Here is an 11,209-nt window from a genome sequence, read left to right as displayed (position 1 = left end):
GGCCTGCGGTGCCCAGGCCATGCTGGCTGTGCCCAGAGCTGTGCCCAGAGCTGCCCATCCCTGCTGCCTTTGGCAGCAGAGCAGGAGGGCAGGACATGTGCCCAGCCTGCAGCCAGCCACGGCACATCCAGCCCTCAGCAGCTGCCCAGAGCAGGATGCTCCTGTGCTCGCTGCCATCTCCCAAAAGCTCTGATCCCACCCTGCCAAGCACACAGGGACCCACCTCACACCACCCACGGCTGCAAGAAAAGCTGCTCCCAAACCATGGCCTCAGCCTTCTCCAAGGGCACGGCCCATCCACGCCACAGCTGCTCCCAAGCACTTCCCCATCCACACTGGACCACCTCGAACGCTTCCTCTGGAAAAATAAACAACACATTATTGAAAAGAGATTAGAGACAAAAAGGCAAAACAAGAAAAACAGTAAAAACTCTTATCTCTGTCAGGGCCTTGAGGAAGGCCCAACTCCTACATGGTGGGGAAAAACCCAGCCATGGCTGAGGGAAGCCCACTCTTTCTCTCTTCCCCCCTGTACTGCCTCCCCCAAAATCATGGTGATCCCAAAGCAAACAAGGGCTGCTTGTGGCCTCTGACAGCCAATTGCTCAGGGCTTGCCAGCGCCCCAGCCCCTCAGGCTCTGCCCCAGCCCGGCCAAGCTGCCCGGCAGCAGCTCCAGAGCAGCCCCATCCAGAGGCACCTGGGAGCCCTCAGCAAGGCAGCCAGCAGCACACGGGCAGGAGGACACGGATGGCGCTTCCTGCCTGGCACAGGGCTTGTGGCCATCTCCAGGCACCGCTCTGGCAGGGATCCCCGCAGCTCCGGCCCCTGCCCAGCCGCTCTGGCGGCACCACAAAGGCTTCAGCAGAACCACCACAGGCCAAGGGGCTTCTGGCCATTTCCCCTGGCCCACTGCACGCTGGGCAGCTGGATGAGCACAAGCACCCTTTCCCCTTCAGGGCCCCACCACCCCTCAGCCTGCTGTGCTGCTGAGCACAAGCACCCTTTTCACCCTTTCCTGCCTCTTGCCCTGCACACCCTGGGCAGCAAAGAAAAGCTCCTGGCAGTCTGTATATCATAACACATTCTAGAATTGAGGTATTTACAGTAATCTATAGTATATAATAATATATATAATTATAATATACTCTAGAATTTATTTACTTACAATATAGACAAAAAATGGAAAAGAAGAAAAGAAAAATCTTGAAGAAAAGGAAAATTACCCCTGGCTCAGGTTGCCCCAGCAAAGAAAGCCTCCCAGATCAGCTCTCCTCCTCAGTCATCCGGCAGAGCAGGCAGCCGAGCCCCGACAGGCGAGGCCGAGTCCTCCATGCCCTGCGCAGCTGATCTTGCAGCCTCTGCATGGTGGAATATCGCCCACGCTGTATTGCCCGGAGGACATGCAGTGTTTCAAGTGCCAGCGCTGACACGGCACTGCTCCTGTCCTTCGTCCGGCGTTCCAGGGCTGCAAGAAAGAGGAACAGAGCCACGGTCAGAGCCGGATCTGCGGGGAGCCCAGGAGAGCCCCCTGCAAGGGCCATCGCAGCCGGCTCTTGCCATGGGCAGGAGGGAGCAGGGAGCAAGGGGATCAGGCCGAAGCTGCTGGCCACCAATGGCCCACGTGGCCCTGAAAGCTCAGCGCGCTCTGGCCACGGGAGCAGAGCCCTCCGCAGCCGGGGCAGGGCTTGCAGCTCTCCCCCCGGCAGCCCGCGCTGCCAGCCCGCTGCCCTCACTCACCTCTGCAGATCAGCTGCAGCTCTCGCTGCTGCCCCCTCAGGCGCCGCCCGGCCATGCCTGTGAACACAGAGCCTGTCACGGCGGCAGCGGCACAGCTCCCTGCCAGCGGCGCTGCCGGCGCTGTGGCCACACGGGCTGCTGGCCCGGCAGGGCTCAGCCCGGCCCTTGGCGCACGCTGCCGCCCCAGGGCACGGCTGCCAGAGGGCGGCAGCAGCAATGCCCAGGCCAGGCGGGGCTCCACGGCGCCGGGCCCGGCTGGCGCTGCCGGGGCAGCAGGCGGGGCCAGGGCCGAGCTGCGGCGGGCCGGGGAGGGAGCCCGGGCTCGTGGCTCACCCATGAACCTGATGGCCGCCTCTCGCAGGGGCTTCTGTGGGCTCTCCAGGTAGCGCAGGGCCCGGCGCACGTGCTCGGCCGCTCGGCTCCTGTCCTCTGCCAGCTGCAGAGAGCGGCAGGAGGGAAGGGTTGGTGCGGGCTCAGCCTCTGGGCCGGGCGCTGCCTGCGCCCAGCCCCGGCCTCCCCTGCCCGCACAGGCCTGAGGCGCGGCCAGCAGCCGCTGGCCAAGGGTTCCGGGGGCAGGGGGCAGCGGGCCGGCTGCTGCCCGGGGAGCCGCGGTGCCGGCCCACAGCCCCGCCGGGCCGGGGCTCCATGGGCACCCGGCTCAGGCCCACGGGAGCCTGGAGCAGAGCCTGTGCGGCCTCTGGCTGCAGCAGCGGGCGGGGACACAGCTGCCCGCCCCGCACCCTGAGCACCGCCCTCAGGGGCCTTCTCCAGCCTGAGGCTGGGGCTTGCAGGCCATCCTTACCAGGAGCTCAGTGAACTTCGAGAGTTTCTCTTTCTTCACAGTTTTTTCAAGATCCTTCCTTTTCAGGAACTTGACCGCACAAAGCAGCGTTCCCTGAGAAGTCTGGAGAGCAGCAGAGACGTGGAGATGGCCCCACAGCCCAGGGCACAGGAGCCGCAGCCTGGAGGAGGCTGCAGTCCAGCAGGCGCAGGGCAGGAGGCAGCCGAGCCCCCTGCCAGGGGGACAGCAGCAGCCCATGAGTCCTCACCTGTGCCACACGCAGATTCTCATCATGGCAATGGAAGAAGAGTGGGAGCAGGCTCTGACACACTTGTGTCATCAGGGGCTTTTTTCCTTCTTCTTCTACAGCAGACATCAAGGTGTGAAAGAGAATCATGGAGAGCTGCTGCACCTGGCAATCGCCCTGTAGAACAGGAAGGCAGCAAGAGCTCAGCATCAGCTGATTCTGGCCCACATTTGGTGCAGGCCTGCATCTCCACAGGGCACCGAGTGTCCAGGCAGCAGCCAGTGGCTGTGGCTGGGGGCACAGAGCCTTACGTTGTCAAAGAGTGGCAGGAACAGCTTAGCCAGGTCCAGGGCCACGGGGCTGGGTATCCTGGCACCATCATCCAGGAAGAGATAGCCCAGTATCCTGGTGGTCATCCAGAGCAGGAACTCCATGAGCCTTTCAGTCAGGCTCCGCCTTCTTTCAGCCTGTGCGGAAGGCAAGTTTGTGAAAGGCCACCCTGCTGCCGCAGGGCCCAGAGGCCAAAGGCCTGTCCTGAAGCACTCGGGCAGCTGAAGCGGGAGGGACGAGAGCTGGGAGCAGCTGCCCCAGTGCCCAAAGCCCAGGCAGGGCCAAGCAACTGCGTTGCCCAGCCCCACGCTGCCTGCACGGCTTCCGCCACTGCCCCCTTCTCACCAGCGGGGAATGGTCCCTGAGATGCTGGCTGCCAGTGTCTGCGCGCTCCCTCCGCAGGTGCCTTGGCAAGACATCCATGATGCTGTCCCTGCATTCCCTCAAGTCCAGGCACTCGAGGCCCTGAAAGGCACAGGCCAGTGACGGGGGAGCCGGCCGGCAGGAGCCCGGAGCCGCACAGGGCTGGGCCCAGGCAGCAGCACAGGGCGCGGGCACCGTCCCAGGCGGCTGCGGCGACGAGAGGGCAGAGAGCTGGGAGGCAGCTCAGCCAGGTCATGCTGGCCTTCAGGCTCACCTCTGCAAGGAACGCCAGAGCAAGGAAATCCCAGTATGGCCTCTTTTTGCTGAGCATCTCAAGGAGGCAGTCTAAGATCCTTATACACAAGGGCCTGGATGCATGGCACATCTCCCTGGAAGGTGGAAAATGGCACTAAGACCCTGAGCCAGGGGGGAAGCCTCTCCCAGCACTGACTCACACAGTTCTTGTCTTTCCCCACCACCCTGCCAGGGGACCTGGGCCCTTTGAGATGTGGCCACTCCTGGGCACCCTCCTTTCCCAGCCTTTTTCCAGCCTGCTTGGCTGTCCCTCGTCCCTTTGGCCCATGGGGACTGTGTGGGACAGCCCGGGCACAGGGCGCAAATGCTGGGAGCAATGGGGACAAGGGGGTCTCACCCGGCCAGCAGAGCCACGGCACAGTGGTGGGTATCAATGCAGAGCAGCGTGTCCCAGCCACGCTTGCCTTCCATTGACACCACCACGTGCTCACACTGGAGAAGGCAGAGCAGGGACTTCAGGGTCTGCACTGCAAACCTGTGTGCACAGCAAAGCCCAGGTCACACTGGCAGCACTGGCTCCTTTGCGGGCCATGTGGCAGGGACAGGAGGACTGGCATGGAGCACCTGTTGGGGCTGGTGGCAAGGCCGTGCTCTTCCTGGCATCCCTTCCAGAAGGTTTCAACCTCCTCTGGCATCTCTTCTGTGCTGAAGAACACTTGGAAGAGCAGATGCACAAAAAGGTGGGGAAAATACGGCTCCACTACACGTGGGACAGGGGGCTCCTGGAGGATCTTCCACATCACCACGGTTGCCTGCAAGGGACAAAGCCCCCCAAGACAGCGCTCAGTGCCGAGGTGTCTGTGTGGCAGGGCCCGAGCATGGCAGGGAGAGGCCCGGAGAGACCTTGGCAGGGCGAGCACGGGCCCTGGTGGGCCTGAAGCTGCCCCTGGGCCAGGTTTCAGGCCAGCGCCTGAGGCAGGGAGATGCAGTGGAGGAAGGAGGATGGAGAGCTGCTGGAGAGGCGGCCTTGTGGCCAGCAAAGGCCACTTGCAGAAACTCACAGCCAGGCCAAAGACACCCGTTTTGTCCCCATCGGAGGTGCACGTGCTGCGCTCTGGCCAGCTCCCCAGCACATCCAGGAGTATCAGCTGCACTGGCTCTGCAGTCCTGGACGAGCACATGATGGTCTTCCACATGGAGATGGCAGCTCTGCGGGGTTAGAGCTCTGTCTCAGGGGGGTCTCAGACACAGCACCGTGGCCTGGGCATCCCTAGGGGCCCGGGCTGACCGCCAGCTCTGCCTCTGCCCACTGGGCCTGGCCAGCAGCAGCCAGGCAGCCCAGCCCTGTGGGGACAGAGCCCTGAGGGGCGGCAAGGGAACATTGGCAGCAGGCTCGGGGGCTGACGTGCCAGGGCTGGGAAAGGCAGCAGCCAGAGGGCCCTGGAACTCTCTGTTGGTCAGACACCTGGGACAGGCGGTACAGGGTGATGAGCTGGGGAGGCCTGAGCCCTCTGGGCAGGTGGGCCCCATACCTGTCACAGGAAGGGGCCACACGCAGCAGCGTCAGGACTGTGTCATCCGGGTGTGCTTTGGTGACATTCAGCAGGGCCTTGTCCAGCCTGTGCTCGGCAGAATCATTGGCCTTGAGCCATCGGTGAATGTACCTCACCGTGGCAGGCACCTGGAGAAGGCACGGGGAGACTTGGAAAGCTGCCAGAGGGAGTAATGTCCCCAGGGTCCCCAGAGAATGCTTCCCTTGCCAGGGCACTGCCATGGCCTCAAAGGCTCCCAGGGACCAGCAGGCGTGGCTGGGGAAGCCACGGGACTCATGGGGACACTGAAGCCTGGCCCCAGGCTGCTTACTTGCTCTGGCCTGGCAGCCCCCTTCTCCAGGAGCAAATCCAGCAGGGCGGCACTGGTCTCATGATTGAGGAGCTCCGAGTGAGCTCTGAGCCCAGTGCCCATGGTGCTGCTCTCTTCCTGACGAATGCTCCTGATGAAGTCGCCAACCATCTGTAGAAGGGCAAGAAGCCAGGGATATTGCATGGAGTGCTCCACACACAGGGCTGGGCTGAGCAGGGACAGCAGGCCCAGCCCAGCTGGGGGTGGCTGCAGGTACCTGCGCTGTTCTTCGGAAGCGGCCTCGGGTGCGTTCCTGCTCTTGTGTGCGCTCCAGGGCTGCATCTGGCAAAGAGCGAGCGCAGCCAGAGCTGAGGGGCTGCGGGAGAGGCCGGAGAACACAGCCCAGCCCTGCGCTGCCCAGGCAGGGAGAGCCCTGGGATGCTCCAGGGGGATGGAGCATGGCCACTGCGGGGTGTCTGCCCGGCCCCTCTTCCGTCCTGTCCGTGGGCATTTCCCCAGGGAATGGCATGGCATGGCATGGCATGGCATGGCATGGCATGGCATGGCATGGCATGGCATGGCATGGCATGGCATGGCATGGGACGGCATGGGGCCAAGTTGGCTGGAGGTTCCAGCCCTGCCACTCACCCTCCTGCGGTGGATGGAATGGCACCACCTCTTCAGTCTCCCGTGCTGGGATAGCTCCAGGGCCTTCTTCCTCCTCCTCCTCCACGCAGGCCAGCTTGGGCACTCTCGAGGCTCTGTGCTCCATGGCTGTGCCTGGCCCGCGCCCCAGCAGCGAACCCCGCCGGTGCCGCTCCTGCAGGGCCTGGTGCGCCTTCCCTGCGGGCGGGACGCGGCTGTCAGCGCTCGGCCCGGGGCCAGCAACGGCCCCCGAGCGCCCCTCAGCCGCCCCGGGCCGGCCATGTCCAGGCGTTCGCTCTTTGGAACGCGGCACGGGAGGCTCGGGGCCGGCGGCCGCGCTGCCGAGCGGCGGAGCTCGGGCCGGGGAAGCCGCAGCGGAGGCGGCGGGAGCGGCCGCGCCGCCTGTGTCCTCCGCGGGCCCCGGGAGGAGCCGGGGCCGGGGCCGGGGCCGGGGTCGGGGCCGGGGTCGTGGTCGGGACTGGACCCTGCCTCGGGTCCGGGGCCGGGCTCGGGCCAGGCGCAGCCGAAGGGCGGCGATGCCGCCCCCGCACCAGGAACTGATGCCCGCCCAGCAGCGCCACCGCCAGTAGGGCCAGAGCCGGGCGGAGGCGAGAGCGCGGCGGGACGGCCGGGGCCGGGCACGGGGCAGCCCCGCCCGGGGCCGGGGGCGGGCCGGGGGCATGGCCCGGCCCGGCAGGGGAGAGGGAGGCAGGGAGAGGAGAGGGACGCCGGGCAAGGGACCCCGAGAGAAGGGTGCCCGACAGCGGGAAAGGGAGAGAAAGAGAAAGAAAGAGAAAGAAATAGAGAAACAGAAAGATTTTTCTTGTCTATCTGCTTTTGCTTCCGCTTCCGCTGCTGCTGCCGCCGCTGCTGCTGCCGCCGCTGCTGCTGCCGCCGCTGCCGCCGCTGCAACTGAAGCACCGGGGCCGTTCGTCCCCGTGTCCGTTCCCCTCTCGCCCCACGAGCCCCACGTTCGAGCCCCGCGCGCCCCGGGGGCAGCCCCTGAGTCTGTCCAAACACGGGAACTTTGCAGCGGTGAGCCCAGATGCAGAGCCCTGACTCCTGCACACTGGCACAGCAATCCCCTCGCTTGCTGCTCTGCATTGGCCTGGATGAGGGTCAAACACTGTCGGGCCACCTTCCCTTGGGCTAGGATTCCTACCTGACCCCAGCACTGCACTTACGCTTCCAGTGTTGCTTTCCCGTAAAAACAGGGGAAGGAAAACTGTGTGTGGCTCATGGTGTTTTAGAGTGTCTAAAAATCACTAAGTCACCGATCTTAGAGGTGAGGTGCATCTGGAATTACATGGAAAAGGGGAGCATAGAAATAAATAGAGGAAAACATCTTGGATTGTTTCTTTCATTTTCATTTCACTTCTGGAAAGCTGTTTCAGTATTCCAGGAATCTTCTCCTGTCTGCTCTTCTCACAAACCTCTCCTGGAGAGCAAGGTTGAGCTTCTGTCACAAGATTTGCCACCAGCTGCAGCTTCTCTTGGCTTTCCACACTGCACAATGTGTGCAGCCTGACTTTTGCAGCAAAGCAGGACAAATGTTTGGAGAACTTTACATGTCCTTTCTTTTCCTGGTGGGCTGGGGAGTTGTGCCACTGGTGAAGTTTTCATTGTGACTGTTTGTGCTGGTTTAGGGCAAATTTTGGGAGGAAACCTCCAAAAGGGTCCATCTAGAAAGCAAGTTCAAGCGGCCCCTCCCCCTACTAGTTCAGGAAAAGACTTCCCTCGAGAAAAGTGAAAAAAACCCAGTTTATTTAACAAGTAAAGTATTCACAAGGATGAAAAATGAATAATATTAAATGAAACCTCTGACAGTGCTGAAGAGATGGCAAATTCAGAAAGTCCTTTTTGTGGCTTGTAGTTGGCTCACTCGGTCTCTTCTAAGTCTCTTTGGTGCTGGAATGCAGTGTCCCAGAGCTCGGTGGGCCACAGGTGTGAGCTGCCGGTGTTTTTCTGGGTTTTCAGTCCAGAGCAGGTTTAAACAGTTCCAAGAAAAAGGAAAGTCACAGTCCAAAGGAACTTCTCTGCCCCAGCTAGCTAAAACCAAATTGCTAGACCTGGGCTGTGAAGGCACCAGGATATTTCCAAATCTGGGCACTGTCAGTCCCAGCAAACACCAGATCTGGATGGTGCTGGAGCCAGAACCTGCAACTTTCCAAATTTTGTCTTTCTGTGCCAGCAAATCACTGGACTTGGGCTGTGCCAGCACCAGGAAGTTTTCAGATCTGGGCATTGGCACTGCCAGCAAACACCAGATCTGGGTGGTGTCGTTGCCAGCGACAGAAATCTGCCAGATTTGGGCTCTGCTGGCATCGGGAAATTTCCAAATCTGGGTTCTGGTGCAGGAAACACAAGATGTGGGTGGTGCCAGACCCAGTAGCAGGAAGCTGCCATGGCTTTTGGATTTCTGTGCCAGCAAATTGCTGCATTTGGGCTATGCCAGAATGGGGAAATTTCCAGATCTGGGCACTGGCAGTGCCAGCAAACAGCCCATTTCAGGCTCCAGGCTCCAGGAAGGACTGGATCTGGATGCCTTCTTCTTTGCCTTCCTTCTTTCCTTCCTTCTTTCCTGGGGTCCTGCTGCCAGCAAACCCCAGATTGGGTGGTGCTGGCAAGGGGAAATTGCCAGGTTTTAGCTTTCTTTACCAGCAAATTCTGGACATGGGCGGTGCCAGAAGAGGGAAATTGCCAGATGTGGGCACCGGCAGTGCCAGCGCACACCAGATCTGGGTGGGGAATGTGCCAGCACCGGGAAATTGCCAAATGTGAACTTTCTGTGCCAGCATATTGCTGGAATTATGCTGTGCGGGCATCTGAAAAATTCTGGATCTGGGCACTTGTGGTGTCAGCAAACACAAGATTGGGTTGCTGTAGGTACCAGGTATTTGCTTGGTTTTGGCTTTCTTTGCCAGCAAATTGCTGGACTTGGGCTGCACCGGAACCACAAATTTTCTGGATCTGGGCACTGGCGATTCTGGGAAACTCCAGATCTGAGCAGTGACAGTCCTGGTTCCAGGAAATTACTGGGTTTTGTCTTTCTGTGCCAGCAAACTGCTGGACTTGGGCTGTGCTGCCACTGAGGAACTGCTGGATCTGGGCACTGGCAGTGCCGGCAAACACCAGCTCTGGGTGGGGCCAGCACCAGGTATTTGCAAGGTTTTGGCTTTCTGTGCCAGAAAATTACTGGACTCGGGCTGTGCCAGCTGGGAAATTCCCGCAACTGGGCACTGGTGGTGCCAGCAAACACCAGATCTTGGCATTGCCAATGATGGTAGCAGGAAATTGCCAGAATTTGGCTTTCTGTGCCAGAAAACTGCTGGACTTGGCTCTGCCAGAACAGGGAAATACCAGATCTGAGCACTGGCAGTGGCAGTAAACACCAGGTCTGGGCGCCTGTATTGGCATCAGGAAATTGCCTGATTGTGGCTTTCTGTGCCAGCAAATTGCTGGACTTGGGCTGTGCAAGAATATGGAAATATCAAGATCTGGGAACTGGCAGTGCCAGCAAACACCACATTTCAGGAAGGATTGGATCTGGACCCGTTCCCTCCCTGCCTCCCTCCCTCAACAAGGTGCCAGAGGGGCTGGAGAGCAGCCAGGCAGAAAGGGACCTGCAGGGACAGATGGACAGCAGGCTGGACATGAGCCAGCCGTGTGCCCAGGTGGCCAAGAAGGCCAATGGCTCCTGGCCTGGCTCAGGAATGGTGTGGCCAGCAGGGGCAGGGCAGGGATTGTTCCCCTGTGCTCAGCACTGCTTGGGCAGCACCTCGAGTGCTGTTTGCAGTTCTGGGCCCCCAATTTAGGAAGGACATGGAGGGGCTGGAGCGTGTCCAGAGAAGGGCAACAAGGCTGGGGAGGGGTCTGGAACACAAGAGCTTTGAGGAGCAGCTGAGGGAGCTGGGCTTGTTTATCCTGGAGAAGAGGAGGCTCAGGGGAGACAAGGCAGTGTCAGGGCACAGGTTGGACTTGATGATCTCCATGGCCTGTTCCAGCCTTGCTGATTTGGGATTCTCTGAAAGAACCCTTGGAGCAGCTGCAGGATGAGCCCTGGGCTCCTCTTCAGGAGCTCCAGCAGCCCAGGTCCCTCAGCTTCTCCTGGCAGCCCCAAAGCCCATCCTGTCAGTCGTGCAGAGCGTGTGCAGCTCCTCCTCACTGCCCAGAACAGGGAGCCCCAGAGGCAGACACAGCAGCCCAGATGTGCCCCCTGGCCTGGGGTGCCTCTGGCAAGGGAGCAGCAGCAGGCACTGCAGGAGCCTGCAGACAATTCCTGCAGCACTTGTAGGATGATCCTGCTGCCCAAGGGATGTTCCCATGGGGCCAAGTCAGGAACTGCAATGGGCAGTGGGGCCAGAGATGAAAGGGCAACCAGGGATGGGCTGTTTGCAGGGGAGGGAACGGGGGTGGCCAATGGGAAGACATTTGTATCAGGAAGAGGAAAGAAAGCAAAGGTGAAGCAAAGGAAATGCTCAGGGCAGTTTGGGGGTGGCTGCCAGGCAGCCCTGGCTCTGAGCAACAGCGTCTGCAGTGGCACAGGGAACTCCCAGCTGATGGGAACAAACTTTCTGGCTGAGTGCAGAGGCCAGGACAAAGCTGAGTGGTTTCCCTGGTGTCCCCCAGCCCTTGCTGGCCCCAGGGCTGATGTTATTTGTGCTTCCTCAGGTTCATGTCCCCACAGCAACAGCATAGGGGTGCTGCCCCTGCTGTGGGCAATGCAAGCAGGGGCTGCTGAGCCAGTGCTGCCGTGTCTGTGCCTGCAAGGATGGGGCACCTGTGTGAGCTGGGGGAGAGGCCAGGGCTGCAGAGGGGGGATGTTGTTGGCAGCTGCATGAGGACGCTCTGGGACGCTGCCCTGGGCTGTGCAGCGCACTGGGCATGGATCAGCCCCTGCTCTGCTGCTCCTTCCCGTCTGCCCCAGGGCCCTTGCAGAGCCCCAGCCGTGCTGTTTGCCCCCAGTCTGCCCACGGCCAGCCTGGGGCTGCTCACGGGGGTTTCTGTGC

General features: G+C 61.2%; 1 protein-coding gene across 1 annotated transcript; it reads right to left on the bottom strand.

The window, feature by feature from the left end:
* Positions 1–1,262: 1,262 nt before the first annotated feature.
* LOC139604250 (maestro heat-like repeat-containing protein family member 6) lies at positions 1,263–6,882 on the bottom strand. Its single transcript, XM_071455347.1, has 13 exons — positions 6,204–6,882; positions 5,833–5,897; positions 5,577–5,726; positions 5,246–5,394; positions 4,111–4,248; positions 3,733–3,847; positions 3,441–3,560; positions 3,077–3,232; positions 2,787–2,942; positions 2,540–2,641; positions 2,071–2,173; positions 1,738–1,794; positions 1,263–1,465 (listed from the first exon to the last, which is right to left on the bottom strand). Exons 1-13 carry the CDS (start codon positions 6,880–6,882, stop codon positions 1,263–1,265), a joined length of 2,193 nt encoding a protein of 730 aa, XP_071311448.1.
* Positions 6,883–11,209: the final 4,327 nt, after the last annotated feature.

This window comes from Agelaius tricolor, unplaced genomic scaffold (genome assembly GCF_023055355.1).
Source record: "Agelaius tricolor isolate 1412-34295 unplaced genomic scaffold, bAgeTri1.0.p SCAF_48, whole genome shotgun sequence".
In the NCBI taxonomy this organism is placed as follows: domain Eukaryota; kingdom Metazoa; phylum Chordata; class Aves; order Passeriformes; family Icteridae; genus Agelaius; species Agelaius tricolor.
This window is presented reverse-complemented; position numbering and strand designations above follow the sequence as displayed.

What these genes read in the sequence shown, in the direction of transcription:
- LOC139604250 (XM_071455347.1), bottom strand. Translation starts at nt 6,882, where the DNA reads ATGCCCCCGGCCCGCCCCCGGCCCCGGGCGGGGCTGCCCCGTGCCCGG. An exon ending in GCCGTGGCTCTGCTGGCCGG is followed by an intron (nt 3,848 to 4,110) that starts GTGAGACCCCCT and finishes TCCACCTTCCAG; the next exon opens with GGAGATGTGCCATGCATCCA. An exon ending in CGAAGTTCACTGAGCTCCTG is followed by an intron (nt 2,174 to 2,539) that starts GTAAGGATGGCC and finishes CGCTCTCTGCAG; the next exon opens with CTGGCAGAGGACAGGAGCCG.